The sequence below is a fragment of the Phyllostomus discolor genome, chromosome 13, assembly GCF_004126475.2.
Source record: "Phyllostomus discolor isolate MPI-MPIP mPhyDis1 chromosome 13, mPhyDis1.pri.v3, whole genome shotgun sequence".
Classification (NCBI taxonomy): Eukaryota; Metazoa; Chordata; class Mammalia; order Chiroptera; family Phyllostomidae; genus Phyllostomus; species Phyllostomus discolor.
Genome location: NC_040915.2, coordinates 56,280,487 through 56,305,645, shown reverse-complemented (window position 1 = coordinate 56,305,645; position 25,159 = coordinate 56,280,487). Strand labels below are relative to the sequence as shown.

General features: G+C 44.1%; 1 protein-coding gene across 1 annotated transcript in view; it reads right to left on the bottom strand.

Annotated features, from left to right (window-relative positions):
* ZNRF3 (zinc and ring finger 3) overlaps positions 1-25,159 on the bottom strand; it is a 139,920-nt gene that overhangs the window by 33,913 nt on the left and 80,848 nt on the right. The window contains exon 2 of the mRNA XM_028527608.2: positions 23,809-23,934. Coding sequence (XP_028383409.1) covers positions 23,809-23,934 — 126 coding nt within the window. The remainder of the gene's footprint in view (positions 1-23,808; positions 23,935-25,159) is intronic.

Genomic DNA, 25,159 nt, shown 5'->3' with positions numbered 1-25,159 from the left:
TCGAGTCTCATTAAATTAACCCTTAAGTTTAAGTCCCTTAAATTAACCTTCACTGAATAAGTGAACGAATGGCCTCATTTAGGCTTTTCTCGCTATAATTATTCAGTGTTAGCAAGACTTTACTTAGTAGAACAAACAAAGGAAGCGGGTTCTCGAATAACCTTTTATTTGCTAGAGTTCCCACCCCTTGGCCCAGCAAAGCCTTGTTTTTCATTCATTTTTTTTTTCTAAAGAGAAAGTTCTCTAACCCATTCCAACCTGTCTCCACACTTTCATCTTCCTGAGATGGTCTGTTGCCACTTCGCCTTCCCAAACACACCTACCACGGGCTGAGAGTACACTGCGTTCGTCTGGTCTCCGGATTTTCGTGGGAACATGAGGTCAATGCACTGGGAAGCTCTGCATGAACTGTGACAACGACCTTTGCCAGCACCACAGACATCATTTAGTAATGATCTGTTGACCTCTTGCAACATTATTTAGTTTGGAGTATAAGATACAACCCTCATCAGCCAAGGCAGCTTAAGTTTTAATCAGTGCCCCCCACCCTTCCTTCCCTTCTTAAAGCCACTGGGAGAGGGAAAGAAGTAGAAGGAAGGATATTAACCCAAAGCAATACACCAAAACCCAATTTCGATTGAACTTTGGATTTCTTAGGCTACAACTAAGCATTACAAAAACACCAAGTAGTAAGTTTTAGGCAATTATTAGAACAGAGGCTCTGAATATATATCCTTTTACATCACACAGCATATTCTATAACTTTCAGAGGGTTGAAAAGCAATTGTCCCAAAATAGTCAAGTAGATAACATTTAACAAGGTACCTAAAATAAGCAGTTAACTCTGTGCAAGATTTGAGTGCCCTATATGGCAGCGAAGTGCCATATGATGGTTAGAAAATGACAGGAAGCACAGGAAACAAGAAAGGACACCTCACAGACGTGCCAGAAGAACAGGTGATAGAGCTGGTACACACGTGGAGGCAGGCAAGCTATGATGCGGTGAGGGGCGGGGAACGTCTTCTCTTCCAGGAACCTTGACTCTGAGCTCTCAGCTCCAGACAGCCTGTGCAGAGCCTCCCCACTCCACTCCCACCTGTTTATTAGTCTCACACCGCATACCACAACCTGCAGCTGGCCTGCTGCGTGTATGTGTACTTGCTGTATTGTCTCTGTTTCCCCTCTACTGGCCGGGAGCCCCAGGAGGGAAGGGGACTTGTCTATTGGAGTTGCCACCATACCAGCAGCATCTAGTACATGGCCTGGGATGTAGGAGGTCCTTAATGCAGGATGAATGAATTCCAAAGATGTAGTCTGTTCTTCTCTATGGAGATACAAAAAGGAGCTGCTTACAGTCAGGCTCACTGAATCTTTTCAGGAAACTCTGCCTCCCATCAAATGAACGTACTGCGGTAAGAGGGTCTGCTACGTCTTGTCTCCACCCTGGCTTTTGTACGGTGCCACTGAACTGCCTTTGGCTCAGGGAACCCACATACATCAAGAATCAGGCCACCTGAGCCCGTCTTACAGCTCCAACAGGCCAAGGGACTACTGTTACCAGGGGAACTGCTGAGGGCATGCGGGGAACTAAGTGACTTCAGATGGCTGAGTGACATCAAAGATGCCACCACTATTACTTGCCTTGTTCAAAAAAACAAAAACAAAGGCCAGTTTTTAAAAAAATGGGAGATGGGACTGGCTGGCGTAGCTCAGTGGATTGAGCGCAGGCTGCAAATCAAAGCATTGCAGGTTCGATTCCCCGTAAGGGCACATGCCTGGGTTGCAGGCCACGGCCCCTAGCAACCGCACATTGATGTTTCTCTCTCTCTCTTTTTCCCTCCCTTCCCTCTCTAAAAGTAAATAAATAAAATCTTTTTTAAAAAATGGGAGATGGGGAACATAACACAAAAGCAAGAAAAACAACAGTGGTAATTAGAGGGACATTTCTCAGCTCTTACTGGGGGCAAGGTTTTGGCTAGGATCCCCACTGTTGTCACAGCAGCACTTGGGACATCCGCATGACATTACGGCAACATGGAAATGACCAGGGCAGAGGAAAAATACAGGGGAAAGATATTTAGGGAACAATATAAAGACTATTAAGACTTTTATGCAGTTTTTTTTCCTGAGCATGGAGATATTTTTAACAACACTTGGCTGCCCTGGAAAAGTTATCGCTGAGATTCCGTGATGCACACGGCTGTTTATGTTAGATGGCGGTGCCCACTCTGACCCGGGACCCCGGCCACTTTACCCAGCTCCTCATGCACAGGCAGTAAAGCAGCAATGCCATAAATCCCATACTGTTCAATTTATTCCACGTCATAATGTTTACAGCCTCCCCAGGCAATCTAAAAATCTATGATAAAAGTTGGTTCTTGACATCTGAGTTCCTTCCCAAAGCCAATGATCCATGCTGTTGTTCATTAGGAGTAAGTGCAAGTTAACTTGTAAATTATCAGAACTCCCCCTGCCCCATTTCAGGTTGACATGGCTCTAATTCAGTTATAAGTGTAACTTGGCAAAGTTTGTTTTTTTTTTTGAGAGAGGGGAAGGAAGGAAGAGAGGGAGAGAAACATCGATGTGAGAGAAAAACATTGACTGGTTGCCTTTCCTATGCACCCCAACCAGGGACCGAACCTGCATCGTAGGCATGTGCCCTGACCAGGAATTGAGCTCACGACCTTTTGATTTGCAGGATGATGCCCAGCCAACTGAGCCACTCCGGCCAAGGCCGAAGATTTTTTTATAGCCACAAGAGTAAAGTAGCTACCATACCATGTCATTAAGAATCAAACTCCCAAATATGCAAATGAATAAATCAAGGACATATTGGTAAGGTTTTCTTTTTATGGGATCAATACAGCATCTGAAATTTCTGTTTTCTTTTTCTTCCTGGGTCTACCCATTTCCCAATGACTTAAAGTAGTTTCTATAGGCCCCACTGAAAAGTACACCAAGAATAAGAAGCTGGGACACAGATAGTTACTAGCATTTAAAGGATACCCTTCATAGTCATCATTTTGCCAGGCAGCCAAGAGACTGGGCTGTCTTCTCTAAAAAGATGCAGCAGCCTAACCACAAGCACAGAACTGAAAAAGAAACATCTTGGGATTCCCTGAAACCTAACTTCAGACAGTATGAGCAAGCTGGGGACTTCTGGGAAGTAAACACAGCAGACACGTCCATCTGGCATGTGACAATCAGAAACGGGTAGCTCTTTGGCAGCACTGGGCTCCTCACCAATGGCACGGCAGACTGTCGGTTAGGGATCTGTCAAGTCTATCCTCTTACATACGTATGCATGAGGCTATCTGTAGGCTTTGCTTCTAATTCAAAGGACAGAACTGATGTGCAAAGAAGAGTTGAGGGGACCCAGAAAGAGCCGGTGTGAAGTTAACTTGGGGCCTGAGCAGAGCCGTATGTGGTGGCTGCAGCTAAGCCTCTTCTCCCAAGACTCAGCGTGGCCATCTTTTAAAGCAGAGTATCACCTAGCTCACAGTGCTGTGATTAGTAAAGAAGACTTCAGGGGGACAGAGCCCAGCCTGGGGCTTACCACGGAGCAGCTGTTCAGAAGAAACATTCTTATATTTGTCTCAGAAAAGTGTAATTTCCCCTCCCAAATTTTGAAGCCATTCTGGCATCCTGTACTAAAGCAGTGAACTTAATGACAAATGAGTTAACAGCCCTTGATAACACGTAAATACCCAGGAACACAAAATTCTCATGTACCCCTTCACATTTACCAATGTGAAGGGTGAGAGATGCCTCCGAGAAGCATAGCTACCCTGAATGCCTGGAAAGACACATCACTCCAGTTATCTAGCACTGTCTGAAACTGGTCCTAAAATTTACCAATAGCCCAATACTTTGGGCCCGAGTACACTGCTTATGGGTCTCTTTAGGACCATAGAGAAATTAAAATGAGTGAGACCATCAGTTCTAAGCCCCTGAGGGTACCTGGGTGTGCTGATGATGTACCCACATCAAAACAGAACAAAACTGGTAACAGGTGGGATCTCTGCAAATATGATACTTCTGGATATTTTGAGAAGTGGTGATCATTTTGAAACAAAACAAAACACACAGCTCATTTCACTGCCTAGTCAGGGGTGTCCCACCTGTGGCCCACGAGCTGCATGCAGCCCAGGATGACTATGAATGCAGTGCAACACAAAATCATAAATTTACTTAAAACATTAGATTTTTTTGGTGATTACATGTTACAATATATTTAATGTGTGGCCTAAGACAACTTTTCTTCTTCCAGTGTGGCCCAGAGACTCCAAACGCTGGACATCCCTGGCTAGATCTAACAGGCAAAGAAGCATGTGGAAGGCTGAAGAGATAAGAGTCCCTCCACCTGCTTCAAATTCACCTTGGCCTTGGAGCCTTAGAGCTGCAATCCCCCCTTACTGCTCTGCGTTTTGTTCACACTTACGTTCGCCTTTGAGACTTAAGAAACTTTCCTTGCAGTCTAAGCATGGATTTGAGTGTCTCATGGGGGGGCGGGGTGGGGGCGGGGTTGGAGGGTATGAGATCCAACTTGGCCAACAACTTCAAAGGACTGGCCAATCCAGGTGACCCAGACTCTCCGTCCCAGACCAAGCTCTTTGTTTTGGGTTAGGCTGGTGGCAGGGTCCCCTGGCTGTGGTGGGCCCACATTGTCAGCTTGTTGCTTCTTACCCAAAAGAGGATCTTGTTACAAAGAGAAGCTGGAAATTTCTTTGCACACAAGCAGAGACATGGCGGCCCTGCAAAGGCCCCAGGGTAAGGATTAAAGAAAAACAAAATAGAAACCCTTCCATCTCTAATTAGGGTCTTCATTTGCCAAAGTGCCATTCCCCAGCAGGAGGATTTACATTCAGGCCGTTGCTTGGAGTTACTTGGAAAACGTCTCCCAGCAGGTTGGTTCCTCGGTTCAGGCTCCTTTGAGCCAACAGTTTCTGGTTACTTGGAGGAGAGCTGCCTGCATATTGTTTTAACTGGCCTGGCTTCTGCAGCCAGCTTAGCTGTGTGAACAATCTCCCATTCAGAATTCAAAGATAAAAGCACAGTTTGGTTGAAAAATCTTTTTAAAAAAACTTGGGAATTATAGGTTTTGGAGCTAGCATTATTTCTCTCACACACAAGAGTGTTTTTTCCCCCTCTGCCTTGGTTCTGTGCCAGAAAAGGCTGCATCCTGGAGCCCAGCCAGCCGCCAGCCCCTACTTCCTCGCCATTCACACCGTGGGGCTGGTGGCAGCTGGCCATGGAGGCGGACAGGAGCTCCCTGGTTGCAAGAGGTTGACCACAGAACAGTGCAGTCAGCTTGCTGGATGGACCCCTGTGGCCAGCCTAGGGAACCTTCTGCGCAGTTATCACTCTTTGTATCCATACCGGCACATCTTCTAAAATACCAAGTCCCGAGAGCCTGGTCCAGGAAGCAAGATTTTTCTTCCTTTCTGGAATTCTCAGGACAACAGTATAAGTGAGACTTAGTAGTAAGACATGTTTGTATAACCTTCTGTATGTTAGGTGAAAATGAATTAAGGTGCAAACACAAACAAGAGAAAAGAGACACAGAAAGAAAAAATATAGAAATTGAACTTTATTAAGATGAAAAACTTTTGTTTCATCAAAGTAAACTACCAACAGACTAAAAAGGGACCCATGGAATGGCAGAAAATATTTGTAAATCAGATAAGGGATTAATATATCGGATAAGGGATTATTATCCAGAATGTATAAAGAACTACAACTCAACAACAGAAAAGGAAACAACTCAATTAAAAAATGGGCTAAGGACTTCAACAGTGCTTCTCTAAATAAAGCAGATATACAAATGAGTACATGAAAAGATGTTTAACATCTCTCATCATTAGGGAAATGCAAATCCAAACCACAATGAGAAACTACTTCAAATCCCTTAAGATGGTTATTATATATTAAAAACAACAACACCACACATACAAAAACAGAAAACAAGAAGCATTGAGAGGATATGGAAACTAAAACCCTTTTACACTGTTGGTGGGAATATAAAATGGTGCAACTGTTGTGGAAAATGATATGGTGATTCCTCAAATAATTAAGCACGAATTACCATATGACCCAGCAATTCCATTTCTGGGTGTATACTCAAAAGAACCTAAAATAGGATCCTGAAGAGACACTTGTGTACCTGTGTTCATCGTTATACTATTCACAATAGGCAAAAGGTGGAAACAAGTCAAAATGTCCATTTGATAGATTAATGTACAAACAAGCATAATATACATATACAATGGGCTATTATTCAACCACAAAAGGAAATTCTGATACATGCCACAACATGGACGAACCCTGAAGACATTATGCTAAGCGAAAAGTATACAAAAGGACAAATACATGATTCTACTTATGTGAGGTACTTAGGGTAGTCAGACCCATAGAGACAGAGAGTAGGTGTGGTTGCCAGGGGCTGGGGGAAGTGGGGAGTAGGGATTGGTGTTTAGTGAGTATGGAATCTCAGCTGGAGAGGAGGAAAAAGTTCTGGATTACAGATTCTGGTGATGGCTGTACAACAATGTGAATGCACCCAATGCCACAGAACTGTATACTAACACATACTTAAATTGGTAACTTTCATGTTATTGGAGGGTGAGGGTTTGGGGTGAAAAGAATTAGCACTGCAGAGAAAGGACATTAGAGCCCAATTTGTGTTTTATGTTGGCAAATTCCACCAAGCACCACTTGGGTTCATTCATGTAAAAACTCTCCTTGATTTTACATTTTAAGGTCTCCAATATATTAAGTTGTATTCCTCTCCTTTACTTAAATTGCCATAGAACAGCAATATCGATGACCTGTCCAACCTGGCAATTTATTTCTGGGCCTAAGTACATCCTGTTCCCTCTGCTGGAACCCCCCCCACCCCCCTGCACACTTCTCTTTTGCACACCTCTTGATGTATTCCCTGGAAATGCCTTCCCCACTAAGGGGATCTTCTTTTGCCCTCTGAAACGATGAGGCCGACTCCAGTCGCGCTTTCTGACTGGCCCTGGGACACACCGAGTGTTGCTGCTGCTCCTACTGGCCCTTCTCCTGGCATTTCCCCTTCCATCCCTTCCCCACCCCAAATCCACTCTTTTTTCTTGTTTTCTTTCATCATGCTTTATTAATAGTAATGCTTCTTAAAGGTTTATGTGCATGTTGACAATTTTGGTTTCTTTTCACCAACAGTCCAGCAAATCATATTTAGTAAAACTGTGAAACACTATAAGCTCGATGTAATGAATGCCATAATACCCAAATACTATATAAAAATGTAATCTCACGTATAAATGTCAACTGATATTGTAATGTTGCTAATAAAGATAAGAAAAATATTGCCAGAGCTTTGAAAAATTACCTTGGCCAACTTGTAGAAGATTATATACTAAATAAACCATACATTATATGTTATAAAATATTACCTTATATGTAAAGTGGGATAGCTATTAATATTTCTGTTATTTATCAGTCTGTTATTAATTAGCTCAGTAAATCCTTTTTATAATGGAATAAAAGGTACATTTTGGCCAAAATGTTATTCATTTTGCATGTCACATGTTAATGAGGCTCAATGGTCCAGCCAAAATTTCCCCAAGCCCACCCATTCCTGAAAGTTCAATTTCATCTCCTCTGTGAAGCCTTCCTGGCTAATACACTATTTGTCCAGGATGACTTTCAGGAGAAAGTGATGTGTAAGCAAAGACCTGAAGGAGTCTGACCGATTCTCTGCCCATGACGGCCCTGTAGTGCCTGGAGGGGTATATAACATCCTGTACGTGTCCATACCTTAAATTACAATAACTGAATAAACCTTCTGGGTTAACCAAAATAGATTAACTGGCTACCTAGATGATCACAGCAACAGAACCTGGACAAACAAAAGAACTCAAGTGAAGAATCAACTGCAAGTAGTGGAGACCTGCAACGTCCCTAATCCTTTTATTATAGCTGCCAGCAAAGATAATCGTTGGTGTAACTGATGAAAAACCTATAACCTTCTTCTGAATTATTCAAGTCAAGAGCCATCACCAATGTCCTCTCTACCTGGCATGGATCTGTAGTAGATCCAGGCTTTCCCATGTCCTTCCCCATTAAATTCTGTCCAAAGATCACAAAGAGAGAAAATGATGCTTATTCAGCCTTGCAGAGCTATGTCCAAGTTAGACAGGCCTGACGCTTAGGAGAAAGAAAAGAAATAAAACCCAAAAGATTCAAGTGAATCAGAATCCTAAGCCCCTCTTTCCCAGACTCTTCAAGACACGTGCCTGACACTTAAATAAGCCAAAGTAAATCATGCCGCCATTAATTTCTTCATGTAAAATTAAAGAATCTCAAGAAGGTTAGCTCAGAACATGGAATGTACAAAACCATCACCTCCAGGGACAGCACACTCAGGGCGATGGGCAAACCTGTCTTCAGAGGACTCCGCACATCCATGGCCTGGTGCTCTCAAACGTGTGGCCACCAATGTCCTAGCTAAACCCTGAGAGCTCATGGTCTTCAACTCCCACTAGTAAGAATATAATTTGGATCATGTTCTCTGCCCACCAAACTGGACACAGTGGTGATAACATTTGAATATAGAAAAATTGTGCCATTCTCCTATGTCCTTCCTCATCATCTGAGCATACACCATTTCAGACAGTTTTGTTCAAGAAAAGAATTAGAGTTTTTGTAGAAATGGCAAATGTACAAAAGAAAAGGAGGAGACATCACCAAAATATTACAAAAGGTAGAGATTGGTAGCAAATTCACTGAAGAAACATTCACTTTCCCATTTATAAAAATTATGCATATGTTATATATATGCTCCCCAAATATATATATATATATATATATATATATATATATGCTCTATATACAGAGCAATATATATATGCTCTCTGTAGTTCAGTAAGCTCAAAGTAGAAATTAACATCCTTAAGCTCCACAAAGAGGGGTAAGCTCTTCAAAGGATTTTCACCTTTTAATTCCAGCATCATCATGTAGCAGCCCCACAAGATCATGAAACCACTAATTCTTTTTCTCCAGTCAGATGTGAGAGGTTTCACTCCTCTGCATTACTCAAGAAGCAAAACCAAACCTCAGATCTGGTGGGCAACTGCTCAGGCACGTGGGGCCCTGGAGGGGTGCACAGACACTACCACGCGTAGGACCCCAGCTCCTGGGACAGGGAGCAGTGCCATCTGCCTCAGTTCCACTCCCTGCTGGCCCGAAAGGCAGCTCCAGCTAAGAAAGTCCCATGTGGCCTCTGGGCCTCACTACCTTCCCCAATCCAAGTTCTCCTCTTCCTTCCCCTTTCCCACCCCAGACGAGGCCACCTCTTTTCCTATAAGGAGCCTAGGCTTTGCTTGCTCTTTTCTTCAATTTCAGAAAGGCTCCCAACTCTCTCACCAACCTGTAATCCCAACATCCCATCCAGCTCTGCAAGGGGGCACATGAGACTCCTGTGCCATCAAGTGCGTTCCTATGTGTGCCCGCTCTGTGCACATCCATGCACTTTGCTGAAAGGTATGTCTGTGAGGTTTCACAGCCTCGCTCAGCAAAGGCAAGGCTTTCCTCCTGGCAGGCAAGGGTCAGAGGCCTGGCTCCCAGGAGCCGCTTATTGTGTGGCCGCCTGGGGCAGGCAGAGGCAGGGCTGGGAGGGGAAAGGTTTCCTTTGAAGCACATGGTGCTAAGAGCTTCCCAGTGACCATGGAAACAGGCGCAGTGGGTTCCCAGCCTGAGAACCAGGGAGAGCAGCCGTGATTCAAACACAAAACACACACAGGGTCTGAAAACCGGAGACAGGAGGGGCTGGGGTGAGGGGCAGGCAGTCCAGGCTGGCAGGAACTGAGCGGCTCCCTGGTAGGAAAATCCGGCCAATGAAGCCGAGCAGGTTCACGGGGTTTCCTTTTCATTCCCGAGGCTTTCTTCTAGCTCCCGTCATTGCCCCTCGGGTCCTATTCAGCACCTCATCAGATCAGTAGAGCCGGGCCTTTGGCTGGCCTGCTGTCGGCAGGGCCTGGAACCAGGCGGGAGGTGATCAAAGGAGCCGCCAGTGCAGCCGCCACCCTCCTCCCCCCCTCCTCCCCGCCTGCCTGCTCACCCGCCTCGGATGAGGCCCTGCCAAGGTGATCCAGTGGAAGCCACTGGGGGAGGGCAAGGAAGAGAGGCAGCTTTTATGTCTGCCTTTCTGTTAGAAGAGACACAAAGCACAGCTTGAACGGAGACATGCCACGAGAAGGTCAGGACTCCCTCCTTCTGGGATGTCTCTGTTCCCAAACCAGGCAACGGAGAAGCCACCCAGTCTAGCCTGCTTGGGGTGTATACGTGGATGCCCGGATGCTAAGTCCCAAAGACTAATGCCCTTGTGACATGCTGCTTCCAGGTCCTCTTTCACAGCTGCCCACCTCTCAACCCTCACTAAAAAAAGTAATCTGAGATCTTGTGCCCCATTTCTTCAGGCTCCAATTTAGAGAGAAGAAAGCTATCTGGAATTTTTTCAGCAAGGAAGAGGAAGCAATGTGATTAGCGTCTGTTCAGGAGGAAAGATTTTCCACTTACTGATGAGTATCTATTCTCTCAGTCGGACTGAATCAAAGTCCAACAGTGTCCTGCCAGGCACAGGGCCAGGACCGGTGAGAGAAGTGAGCCCACTTCTGGGCCGGGCCTTGCTGCCACCAGGGAGCAGGGCAGGCTTCGACCTTGACCAGCGTCTCTTGAAGAAGGCAGTGTTTGGACAGGCCTGTAATTCGAGAAGCCCATTAGGTGCGTTCTCCCTTTCTTACCTTTGTTGGGCTGCCAAAATATTTACTTGACTTCTTAACTCTAAATCTCTGAAACACACCTGCATTGCCTAAAACAGGCAATTTTCTTATTTTCTTGTATTCAGAGAAGAGAGCCCAACCTCAGCAAAGATGACAATAGCACAGAGGGATAAAGAGGGTAGGGCCTGGTAAGAGATGCAGTTTTATGAATTATAACCACTTCTTAAGAGATGGGTGTATACTGCATTTGTCTCTTTTTTTGGTGGGAGGTGGGGGCGAGTTGGTTTGCAAGGCAGTGTGGACAGCTGAAAGTAATTCTACAAGTAATCCTTTTGCAAAACAAGACATTCTATCTTGACCTTTAGGGAAGAGTCCATTTCTATGCCAAGTAAAAATTCTGTGTGGCAGCAAACTGCATTTATTTATTTAACACAATCATGACATAAAAGCTATTGCACTGTAATACCAGCAGACAGAGTAAAGACTATATAATAGGAAAACTGGGGTGCTTAAGCAACAGACGGTATTTACAGGGTTTTAGATGAATTTCAATGATATAAATGGCCACAAACAACTGCATTTCCCCCTCTTTCTCAGTGCTTCAGGCATCATGAAAAATAACTTGGGAAAACAGTCTAAGGTCTAGCAAGTAGGAAGCCACTGCACAACCATTTCCCATTGCCACGTGCGCCTCTCAGGCCCCATGTCTGCCAGGAGCTTTCTGAAGCACGCACTTGCCAAGGCGGAGTGGCCCAGAGTCAGACCTTCCAGACAGGCTGTGGTTTGTGGGTAGAACTCAACAGAAGGTCCCTGTACTGCCTGTTGGTGCTCTTCTTAGTACAGCATACTGGTCAATGACCTTCGTTCCCAGAGACACCTAGACCCCCTTCTGAGAACAAAGGTCTGGTCATCAGTTAAGGGAATTGTTTTCAGTTGGGTGCTCAACAGCAAACCTTTGAAAGAAAAACTATTTTGGAAACATTTTCCAGATCTTGAATATACTAAAATGGAATCTTTGAGCTGTTATCTTTTCAAAGGCACTAAAAAACCTTGCAGGGGTAGAAGCCTTCCTGACAGCTGTCTCTCGCCTACACCCTTTCTGCAGCATTTCAAAAATGGCACCTCTCTTACCTGTATTTTGATCAGCTGTCTCGTCATCCCTACTGAGACCTGACGAAATATAAGAAATCGGGTCCCTAAGGCTGGTCAGCAGGAGCATCCACATTCATGGGTACTTGCTGGGGTTCTAGGAAGTCCTTCCAGAACCATCACTAGCTAAAAAAAGGAGGAGGATGGGGTAGTAGCTCTGCTGTTTTTCCATATTTTTAACTTAGGCATTCAGCTACTGAGCTGAAACTGAAGAGTTAGGACCACTGGCATGTCTCGTGATCTACCATTCTCCTAGCATAAGATATGTGGAGAGTGTTGTGGCTCAGATGTCTCAGGTGCAATTAGGGACCTGGGGAAGGCAGATCAGGGGCTGGGACCAGCAATTAAGGGAGACCAATGCTTCCTGGCCCTCAGTTAATTTAAAGTCAACTTTCAGCTTCTGGAGGGAAAGAGAGAATAAATCCTTTACTATAAATCCTAGAAAGGCCTTAAACATATGACCATGTAAAATACCATAAGAAGGACAACTAGTAGGTCTCAGTGAAAGAATGAGTCTTCCGATGGTTTCTTAGATATGACACCAACAGCACAAGCAACCAAAGAAAAAATAGATCAACTGGAGTTCGTCAAATTGCAAACTTTTGTGCTGAAAAGGACACCATCAAGAAAGTGAAATGAAAACCCACAGAATGAGAGAAATTATTTGTAAATCATATATCTGATAAGAGATGTGTACCTAGGATATATAAAGAATTCAGCCCTGGCTGGCATAGCTCAGTGGATTGAGCGTGGGCTGCGAACCAAAGTGTCACAGGTTCGATTCCCAGTCAGGGTACATGCCTGGGTTGCAGGCCATGACCCCCAGCAACCGCACATTGATGTTTCTCTCTCTCTCTCTCCCCCTCCCTTCCCTCTCTAAAAATAAATAAATAAAATCTTAAAAAAAAAAAAAGAATTCATATAACTCAATGACAAAAAGATAAATTAATGATTAAAAGATGAGCAAAGGATCTGAAAAGGTATTTCTCCAAAGAAGATAAACAAAGTTTTGATAAGCATATAAAAAGATGCTCAACATCATTAGCCACCAGAGAAATGAAAATCAAACCCACGAGACACCACTTCATACACACGACTAGCATGGATGTAATAAAAAAGATGGATGATGATCAGTGCCAGAGAGATGCGGAGAAATCACACCCTGCTGGTGTCAATGTAGAATGCATGGTCACTTTGGAAAACAGCTTAACCTCCTGCAAAAGGTTATACATAGAATTACTGTATGACCCAGAGAACCTACACAAAAATCTTATATGCAAATGTTCACAGGGTCATTATTCTTAAAAATGAAAAGTGGAAACAATCTAAGTGTCCATCAACTGATAAAATAAACAAGTAAATTGTAAATAACTTACAATGGAATACTTGGCAATAAAAAAATAACAGTAACACATACTTTTGTGACACAAGGAACATGGATGAACCTTGACCTTGACAACACTAGGCTAAGCAAAAGAAACCAGACACAAAGGACCACATATTGTGTTATTCCTTCATATGAAATGTCCAAAATGGAGTGAGGATGACTGCTCACAGGTAAGGGGTTTCTTTTGGTGGTGATGAAACTGTTTATGTATCTGATAAGGGACTTGTATCTATAATATATAAGGAATGTGAAAATGTTATAAAATTGATTGAGAAAGGGTTGCACAATTCTATGGATATATTAAAAACACTATATACTTTTTGTGTTAGAAAAAATATGTTAATGCTATAAAATTTGGGTATTATCTTTAAAGTTAGGTGTATAAAACCTTAAGACTATCATTTGAAACTTTAAGTAAAAGGAAAAAACATTTAAAAGGGACAGGAAAATTTGTGTTAGTTCAAAAAATAAGTTAATGCTATAAATTCTGGGTATACTTTTAAAATTAGGGCTATAAAAAGTTAAGATTCTATCAATTGAAACTTAAAAAAAACATTTAAAAATCTACTGTTTACAAATGAACAAGAAAGCTTTTGAAGCTAAACACTTTTAAAATTCTGTTTCTAAAAGTCAAGCCAAGGAAACAAAAGTTCCTTGCATATTCTACATTCTTTTATCTGAGGTTCATTTAAGAGTTGATACTCCTGTGAAAATCTCTCAGCAACACGTTAATGTGTAATGGTGAAGACCAAGTGCCTTTGCACATCCCAAAATATGTCCACGTTCTTAAGGCTGACTAGAACTTTATTTTATACCGCAGTGCTTAGAACAATTAGAATGTGTTGAAATGCTCTTAGTATTTTTATAACTAGCAAAAAATGATGCAGAATTTAAAGTATTTCAGTATCCCAAAGGAACTGTTTACACTGCCTCAAACCTAAAACAGAGCACAAAAAGCATTAGTCAGAACACAGAGCCCAATGTTTGATTTGGAAAACAAGATCACCAAAGTAGAAGGCTACCTTTTATCAAATAAAATATGAGGCTTTTTGGAAAGAAAACAGACACAAAAGACAGAAGAAGGATAAGAAATTGCATTTGTCTGCAGTCTGAGATGGTCTCGTAACCAAGGAGGGCAGACAGGATCTTGCCAACATCCCCCTCCCTCCTACTTCTGTGCCCAGAGGGAATTTCTGCCCAGGCTGGGGGCGTGCCACTCTCAGATACAAGTGTGACTCAAGTCTTTGAAAATGTGCTATGATCAAACCCTGTGTGCAGGTTTTCCAGGGGCCTGGTATATTGTAAACCAATAAATTACACACAGTACTGCCAAGACAGCCCCCCAAATCTTAAGTGCCCATGGACATGGCCATAAACACACTTGAGTGACAGACCATTCATTTGGGTTAATTCATGCACATGGCCAGGTGTGTGCAAGGCCCCTCTATCTGGGAGAAGATGGGACTTTGGGGCTTGTGTCCAGGTCTGAGATTCAGTTCACCCAACTCAGGACTGGTACTATACCTATTACGATGACTTAACGTGTTAGTTTCTAACTTCTTTCATATTTCAAGATGGCCTCTCAAAGGTAGACAAAGCCATTAGCTAATTCTGATAGGCTTTTCCACTGGCCTGTCACACCATTCCTAGTTTCCTAGGACAGCCTCATGTGTGGCCCTTGCTCCACTGAGACTCCAGTTCAGTCAGCAGGGACAATGGCCAAAGGAATACTGTGTGGGCCAGGCTTCCCCTGGTACAGGGAGGTGGCTGGTAGCCTGTCCTCCTTGGGTTAGCAGACGGATTATTTGTTCTATTCACTTACTCTGTCTTATAAACTCACTTAAGCCTCTCAGTGGATTTCAAATAATGGTTTTGGTTAGCCTTTTATAGCTGAGAATGTCTCAGATCTAGTGGGAAAAAAAAGCAGCAGCTTAATATAGCCTTTGAAACAAACGGTTCTTGGAAGGTTTAGATATAGAAGAAAGGCATCAAATAAAAAGTTTGTGACTTTCATATCAGACGCATGACCTCAGAAGAGAAGTGGTTTTCCCTAAGTTTTCTTTTTTCCATTTATATCAAGTCAACTTTCCTCCTGATCTGATTTCTTCTAAGTTCCTTTCTTGCTTTCCTTTTTAACCAAACATGGGAAGCATTTACCCAAGTGTTCCTTAAAATAAATCTGAAGAGCCTTCCAAACTTCCCCTCTAACAAGAAACCCAACTCAACTCACCTTAGGAACAGGGTTTCCATTGCTTAGTAGGAGCATATTTACAGAGTGGAAGAATTGCTACTTGTTGAGTACTTACACATTCTAAGAACTAGACAAGCATTATATTTTTTTTTAACTATCACAATTATCTTTATAGAGGAGGAGAGAAATGGAAACAACGAGGGATTAACAGGCTCAAAGTTACCCAGCTAATCTCAAGGCAGAGTGTTATCATTTGTATCTAGGCCACAGGACTCTGAGATCTGGGCTCTTTGTACTACTCCTCATGTGGAAACACGAACGTGCTCTAACACTGATCGTACACTTCAACAGAACATACCACAGAGGCTGCCATGAACCTGTCATCACACTGGAGGGCAGTGGGGCAGAGAAGGGAATGAAGGAGGAAAGAAGTGGAATTGAAGGTCTTCTTAGGGAGGTAAGATTTATATGCCAAGGTAAGACAGGATTTCTCAACTGCAACACTATTGACATTTGGGGCCAGATAACTCTATTGTGAGGGGCTGTCCTGTGCTGGGCAGCATCCCTGGCCTCTGCCCACTAGATGCCAGCAGCAGCCCCACCCCCTCCTAGGTATTTTTGTCTGAAGACCAAAAATGTCTCTAGGCATTGGCAAATGTCCCCTGGGCTTGGGAGGGAAGGACAGTGAGTGGGGGAGATGATGGGGAGTAAAATGTCCCCAGTTGAGAACCACTGGGATTAGAGGACTTGGATCACGGGGCTGGTGGAGGTTTGACACAGCTACGTGTCCCAAACATAGGGTGCTCCCAGGGAGCCCACAGCAATGAGCTGCAGTCACAGTGCCCTGGGCTCGGGTATGAGGCAAACACCAACTCACTTCCCTGATGGGAGGAGGCCAATGCCCATGATGTGGGCAGCGGCCTCTGAGACCCTGCTACAGTCACTGCCTTCTCCCCTTTCCCACAGCAAGTCAGAGTCTGGAGTCTCAGTCCCACCATCCCTCTTGAGACGAGAATCTTATACCCAGGAGTGTTAAGCTGGGCTCAGCATAAGGACCAGGACACTCCAGTATCACAGGAAATGAACACTTGTGACCAAATACTCAAATGAAAATGGCATGCTAAAGGAAAAGCTCCTCTCCGACTCCATAGCTATGTGGCTCGTAACTCAGCAGCTTTACCCAAGTTGCCACGAGCTCCTGCCTCAAGTAAGAGCCATCCAATCAGCCCTGTTCGAGAAGACCAAGGCTGAAGGTTATATAGCAAGGCGAGCATCAAAGAAACTAAGGCATTTCGCACCTAAGTTCTTCAAATTCATTGTTTGGTTATTTGTTATTAAATGAGAAAAATAGCAACACATTGGCTTTATTCAAATTACTAATACTTCAGAACCAACAATCTTTTGGCTCTAATGCTGCAGAACAGAATAATTTCATAACGACACGTTCACCTTTATTTCCTGTATTTTCCCCTAGTTTCTGCCCATTTCCACTAACTTCATAACGAGGTTTCTCGCTCCGCCAAGCTCTATGGGATGATCTTAGAGCAGGGACAGAATGCTGGCTTGGAGCACTCAAATCTCTGATGGACTTTCACATTCTCACCACTTAAAAGCCCCAAAGCACTTCTGCTTCTGTGGGCTATATCTATTGATATTTTTCATATTAGGAGTTGAAACTGAAAAATCTTTAATACACAGAATATGTAAGTACACATTCCGTTAGTTGCTAGAGAAATGAAGTCACCACACAAAATAAGGCCTCTGGAAAACTCCACTGCACGCTTGTTAGAGAATGACGGGGACGAAGGCACGTGCCATTTCAGTGCTATGGCAACGGCTCCGACCTGGTGGGCCTCCCCGGAAGGGTCCTGAGGCTCCCAGAGGGTCCCCTCACCACACTGTGGGACCACTGTGCCACATTAACACTTACACCCTGATTTTACTCATCATTACGGGGTGACAGTCCTCTTTCTGGATTATTCCTGAGTCCTTTGCTGCCTTTAAACACCAACGATTGCTTATCACTGTATTTCATCTCAGTTTCTGGTTAACATTTGGTGAAGAAACTCAAACATCTTTGGATTGCAGTTAGTGTCAGTTTCTTGTTTTCTACTGTCATGAAAAGAAAATACAAGTAAAATTCTGTTTTTCCTTTACTCAAATTCTCTATTTTGGCCATTTTTCTTTGAAAGATAAGTAAGGAGTTTTCCTGGTCATAGTTGGAGGTGCAAAGGGAGACGTGGCCTCTGTCCTCGCTGCAACTGTAACACATCCTATGGGACAAAGAGTTTGCCTTCCACCAGGCCTCCGCAGAACCAGTCATCATTCACGATGAGACTATACTCCATTGCTACTAACAAAATGCTTACTTAAAAAAAAAATAATATCCACTAGTACCCTGACTGATGTGGCTGACTTGACTGGGCATCATCCCGCAGAGCGAAAAGTCACCGGTTTGATTCCCAGTCAGGGCACAGGCCTGGGCTGTGCATTTGGTCCCTGGATGGAGTGTGTACGAGAGGCAACTGATCAACGTTTCCTTCTCATATTGATGTTTCTCCCCCTCTTTCTCCCTCTGTTCTCCTCTCTCTAAAAAATAAATAAATAAAATATTTTAAAACCCCCCACTAGCCATCAAACTCCATATACTTACTGTAAAATGATTTCTTTTTCGTTATTGTGGTAAAATACACATATATATCACCCTAACCATTTTCACAGTAACATTAAGTACATTCATATCTGTGCGATCATCACCACCATCCAACTCCAGAACTTTTTCATCTTCCTCACCTGAAACTTGACATCCATCACACACTAACTCCCTCACTCCTCTGTGCCCTGCACAAGGCCCTGGCGACCATCTTTCTATTTCCTGTCTCTGTGGATTTGACTCAAGTCCTAGCACTCTGAGCACTGAAAGAAGCTGAAGGGTAATAAGGCAGGGAGGGAGAAAGGAAGAGAGGATGGTCAGTAAGAGTTGCTACTTTATTCGATGCTTTCGGTTGTGCCTGAAACCACGGCCAACACTCCACACACGAGCTCCTTTAGGTGCTGTTCCCATCTAAAGAGGCAGAAACATGCAGGAGTGAAGGGGCTGCTCCCAGTCACACAGCTTAAAGGGCTGGAACGGAGGTTTTAACTCAGGTTAGTTTGATGTCTAAACCCAAGTGTTAACCTTACATTATGTGTTCCCTCTCCTCACTACCACCCTGAAAAAATAAAATTCCTTTGACTCTGGTTTTCTGTCCTCCAGTCCTTTTGGTTACCAGAGTCTTGGCCCATTCTTTGTGAAGTCACCGAGACACTCTGGCAGCTGGGTGTGGGCTGCTGAAGTGAAAGTGAGCATAAAGGTCCAGTTCTCCGCCAGCCGCTCACCCCTGCGTTTCCTGCTGCTCATCAGAAGAGTCAGGACTACAGGCCAGCTCTCCTGCCTTTACATTTCACCTTTGCCTAAATGTGAGAACAGAAAAAGGGCGGATGAGGAGACTGGGGCATCTGAAGGCTAACTCCAGGTGCCCTTGGCAATATCATTGACCTGGGCCTCACCAAAGCATTTAGAAGAACTGACGGGTCCATTCAGTTCCTGGGAACATCCAGCAGCAAAAAGAAATATCTCCCTCTCCAGCTAGCCTAGCTGCTACTGCCAAATGAACATTTCCAAAACTGGAGGGACTCTATGGACCTGTCCCTTTGTTAGAAACCTTCAGTAGCTCCCAGCTACCTAAGGGATGAAGACCAGACTCTTTAATCTGAAAGGCTCTTCTTTCCCCAGCAACTTTCAAAGTCCCTTGAAGAACATCTTGCTCCCTTTCTCTCCGCCCTGTTCCTGGAGATGATTCCCACGTCTCACCTCATCTCACAGAAGTGCCTCTCTGTAAACCCCATCTGGGCCCTGCAGCCAGGTGGACTCACTTCTCCTCTCACAACAGTGAGCATCTGGGCCAGGGACTGACCCTCAGCTCAGGGCAAGAGGCTTTGACTCTTAACAGCATACATGAACCACGAATCCCTTCTGATACGAACCTCTCTGAACAACTTGGGATAAACTGAGGACATCATCCACTGGCTTGGCAACCGGGGAGGACTGCTCAGGAGACGGTAGCTCAGCACTGACCGCCCAGCGTTTTCCTGGAGAGCACGTCTTCCTCACACTCCCTCACATGGCTGCAAGCTTCGTTCCAGTGGGCTCCCAGCCTCAGACCACAGCTGACCACACTAAAGGTGGGCAACTGATGGGCCAACCAGTCCCTTTTCTGGAATCCTTGAGACTTGAAATCAAGAGTGCCGGGCCCAGGGATAATGGGGAACTGTGTCTCCCACCACATAGGTGGACGGGTGGGGGGAATAAGGCAGATGCACAGAGGAAAAGACTTGGGGAGGAGCCACTGGCGTTGAGCCCTGGAGTCAGGTGTTCTAGAAGAACAGCAGTACCCCATCATGGGATCCCTGATGCGGCCCCAGACCCTCAGAGCAATGTAGCTCGAGTTGGATTTCTGTGAACAGTCCTACCCAAGCCAGTGACTACTGAAAAGCATTCGATTTTAGCTGGAAAAACTGATGAAGACAGAAGGAGGCAAGGGGAAGAGACTAACACCAATGAGGCAATTGAACAGTCTTCATCTCAGATCTCAACTTACCTACTCGGGAGCCATTCAATCCTAAGTTACGTAGAGAACGTCTCTGGGACTCAATTTCCATATCACAAAATTGGAATCTGGACCCAATCTTAGAGCTAGTCTGACAATGAAAGAAGACACTGCATATACCACGCTTAGAACATACAAGCAGCCAACCCACGATGGCCACTTTTACACTCTCACTGGGCCTGACCCTGAGCCAGCTGTGTTAAGTGCTCCACCAACACCTTGCAGAGCCTCACCACGCAAAAGCAGCATAAGCCCCAATGAGAAGAACAAGGCCCAAGAGCTGAAGTGACCTTTCGAAGGTCATTTCACCAAAGCTGGATCTCTGTGAATTAAAATACCCTGCCTTTTTGTCTTTTCATTAACTTCCTCACCATCCTCTAAGTACTGCAAAGAGTCACCTGTCTTTCAGGGTCCTCCCTAGGATTCCACTCCAATGTGGGGTGTAAAGGTGTGTGTTGGGGACGAGGCAGATGGTAATCTGCCTCGATACGAAATCTGGGCCAGGTGGGTTTTGTTAAAAACTCCAGCACATCTTATGTGTTCCCTGCCACAGCTCTCCCTGAGGTTGACAGGTCGCAGATGTTGGCTCCTGCACTTTGGGGACAGTTTAAGACCCTTACTTTCAATTGGCAAGCTGCTCAGAAACATCAATTTCATTCTGCTTTAATTTCCTAGGACTTAAACTGTCACAGGTAACGAAGTCTGTCTTTCGTTACTGCAGTTCAAATCTCCCCAAACTAGAATATCAAGGGAAAGTTTTAAATATGATACAGAAGCTCAAAATATTAAAAGAATAAGTCGCCCCGAACAGCCTCTTCACATTCAGTGAAACCGAGGACCCAAAAAGCTAAGATCTGCCCCGCCTGTGGGGGACTCACCCTCGTCACAACTCTGTCTCCCGAGCTGATCCTACTGCCTGTCCCACCTCTTACAGAATCAAAACGATTATGAGGAGGGGACCATAAATCACTTTTCTCTCCTGAGTTTACAGTGTTCCTTTCGGAGGAGTTCAAAAGCAGTCAGTAATAAACCAAGGCGATGAGTTTATGTCTTTTGCTTTTAACATGAAACTTTATTTGAACTCCTGGAGAGGCATTTACATTTTTTTAAATTTAGGACATTCCTCTCTTATTCCACCTTTTCGCCCCACGGCATTTTCTGTGGGTGGGTGGGTTGGTGATGGTGGTGGTGTGGGGGGGGGGTTGTGTGTCTGTCCCTCCCCTATTCCCCCACAGGCTTTTCCGAATGCCTGAAAGACAAAGTCCTCTCTTCTACGGTTTTTAACAAGTCCGAACATCCAAACAGAGAAGTCCCTCCCCCGCCCTCAACACTGACTTGGCTGCTTCTCCCTTTTGCTTCTCTCTCCACTGCCCACCTCCTCACCATAGCCACAAAGAGCAAAACCATGCTATCTGCACAGGATCAGTCTGCCACGAGGACCTCTTTGCTTTACTTTCCTTTGCCCTAGCAGTCTTTTTCCACTGCCCTTGGGGGCTCAAAAAGGAAGAAAACACAGCAAAGTTAATACAATTGAAGCTAAGAACAACTACACTTTAAGAAGATGAAAGAAAAAAAGGGGGGGGGGATGTCTGACTTTTGCACCTCTTGTACCAACCCAACTTTTAAACAAACACAAAACTGTCTCGCCCAAGCATTTTTGCTAGTGATTTTCCTCAGGTGTTAAGCCAAATTTCAGTACCTAACCACAGATCAACACTGCCTGGCCACCACAGAAACTTTCTAAATAGAAACATGGTGTGTGGTGGCGGGGGAGGCTGTTGCTTGTAAGCAACTCACAAGCAACACGCTAAGCTTCTGGGCCCCTGCATGCAATAAATATTTAGTGAATGAATAAACCAAAGAAGTACTTAATGATTCAATATATACCTGGATTTTTATTCCTCCTGGCTTCATAGGCCAGCAGGTCAAACCATAGGAAACTTTCCAAGTAAAACCACTACAGGGTTGTTCTGGGTAAAGGAGGAAACAATGAGAGAAGAACAGTATCCCTGGGGACCCTGTTCCAACCCGTGTATGGACGCAACAGATGCAAAGGTGAGGTCCCACCGAACTGGGGCAAAACAAATGAAAACAAGCTAAGCCCTGCATAGCAGCAGCTTAAGTAAAGGAGAAAGTATATTAGGAGCATACTACCTACAAGGAAAGCATGTTCCTACAGGGTTTGGATGTAGCTGGCATTTCTCCTAGGAAAACACTCAAATATTCTCAAGGGGGTCACTGACCTCGTAGCATCATTAAGCAGTTCTGACCAACTGTTTCAATGACAACCCATTGGCCTGGGCCACCTGAAACACCTTGACTCAACTTTGTGAACTATAAACCAAACAGGTAATAACTCCTGTGTTTGTTATTTCCTATGAAGGGGCAAAAGAATTGATAAATGTTATGAAGCTACTCAGAAGACAAGTGGAAGGCAAAAAAAAAAAAAAAAAAAAAAATCACAGATTAGACCCATGAGGGCCTCCTGGGCCAGAAGTCTTTCAGGAGACACTGGCTGGGCTATCTCCACGGCTAGGAAAGGCTCTCTCCCAAGTATCCTGCATCAAAACCACCTCTTTTCTTGCCTGGATCTCCCAAGAAACCCTCAAGAGTCCAGGAACCAAGACCGTATTTCTCCCAGCTGTCTCCCTGTGGTACATAGAACAGCAATTTCTGAGAATATAAAAAACATTCAGACAAAAACACTATCCTTTAGAAGATACCACCCTTCCTCCAATCAAAATTCTATTAACTTTCTCTAAACCTTTCCCTTTCACAAAGTGATCCAGTTTAAAACAAGTTGTTACCTGTCATTTCAAGATCACTGACAAACAGTTTTCCAACATAAATTTAGTTCTATCTTACACTGAAGTCAGAGGTGATACGGATACTCTTGGCTAAAAAAAAGTTTTGAGTACTTCTCAATGGGATGACAAGAGCCAATGGTAGCAGGCATGTTTTGTGAGCTTATTTGGTGCTAGATGCTTGCCTCTCATCTCACCTCCTAACCATCCTATGAGGTAAGTTCTAATACAGGAGCATAATTGCTGTCTGCTGTTCTGAAACCAAAAAAGCTCTAAGACTGAAAAGTTTTTCCATAGCTTACTTGGCAGCAAAACTTAATAGACCTGAACTCATTTTGGAGGCAAAGCTGTCCTGAACACGAAGCTATTTATGTTTTAGTTAACCCACTAATGTGACTATCCCTCAAGTTTGCTACCCAAACACGAATGTGTTTGACTGCCAAGTACTGACCCAGATCTACTGGGAGCTACTTATAAAATATGTACATCTTAATACCTTTCTAAACCCTCCAAGTCTCAGAATTCAGAAACATTTGGCCTCAAGGGTATAAGATAAAGTATTGTGAATCTATTACAAACCCATTTCACAGATAAGAAACTGAGAGTCCTTGAGGGGAAGTACCTTGCTTAAGGCCACAAAGTGGTCAAGAGGCAGAGGTTGGCAGTCTTCACCAGAGTCTAAGCTGGTGGTACCATGGTGGGCTGTTATAAGACATGTCTTAGTGCTCAACACACTCGGCGTCACAGGGAAGAACACTGTGCCAGCAACGATATTCTCTGTAACCAACTATTTGAGGAACTGAGCAAATGGGAGGGTAGAAAACAACAATCAGAACTGGAGAGATTCTGAAGGCCTAGTACTTACCTTGCCCAGGACAGTGAGGCATGGTTTGGGGTCCAATTCTGGCTGTTCCAGCTTCACCACTCCTACCCAGCCATACTCATACAAGTCCTCTTCGTCATTGTTATTACACAGGCCCAGTGGGTGCATCTAGGAGACAAGAGGACAACAAAACTTCAATTTGCCGGCAGCAGGTATGATTGACTCACACTGTGCATTTCTCAGACTCGACAGACAAAAGTAACCTCTAAGCTTAAAATTATATGGTGGGTCGAGGGTGCGTTTTCCAACCCATCGGGAATCCTATCTGAGCACAGTGCGCTGAGCACTGGGGAAAAAGGTGATAGAGCCACAATAAATATATTTTATGAATGCTTTCTCACTGCTTTGTAAACAGTGGTCACCCAAAGTGGACACCACCCTGAAGGATTAGGGAGAAAAAGCATGACACCCACCGTGCAAATGCCAATCTAATCTGTTTGCCGTGTCATTCCATAACATTAAGTAGCAGTTACACATGAGACTAGCTAGGTTAGTATCCAAGACTATTTGGATTCTAGACCTTAACAACACGTCCACTTCGGCTTATGCAAGAGGACCTGAAAACACATTCCAGAATTTATAGAGAGACCACCAGAAATATGACAGAATCACCAGTATAATTAATAGGCTGTTTAAAGGCTATCCCTGGTTACTGGGAAATAGATTAAATTCTTTGAGGCTTTTTCAGAATTTGCAAAGCACAAAAGTCAAAGATAGGTAGAGAAGCATCATCAAATTTTGCTAGTGAAAGTGCAGCCCATGGAAACCTGCAAACAGAGTAATCCTAAGGTTTGTTCTGATACAACTGAGTTGTACCAGGCCCTAGACTCCCTAATAACAAACTGAGAAGATGAGATCCTCATGGATAAACACAATTCATCAAGGTGTTAGTGACCTCCTAACTGGGGGAAATTTGTCTTTAGAGTCATGGTATTTTACAGACACATCCTAATCCCCAGAACCGGTGACTATGTTACCTTACATGGCACAAGAGACTACAGATGTGATTAAATTTGAGGTGGGGAGGTTCTCCTGGATTAACCAGGTGGGTCCAATGTAGTCACAAGTGTCCCTATAAGGGAAAAAGGGAATCAGGGAAACAGCAAGGAGATGGAGCAACGGGTTTTGAAGATGAAAGAGGGAGCCATGAGCCGAGGAATATAGGCAGTAGGTCTCCGGAAGCTGAAAAAGACAGGAAATGGATTCTCCCTAGAGCCATCGGAGGAATGGTGCTATGCCAACCCATTTTTGACTTCTGACTTCCAGAATAGCAAAATCAGAGAAAAAAAAATTGTGTTGTTTTAAGCCACTAAGTTGTAGTAATTTGTTATAG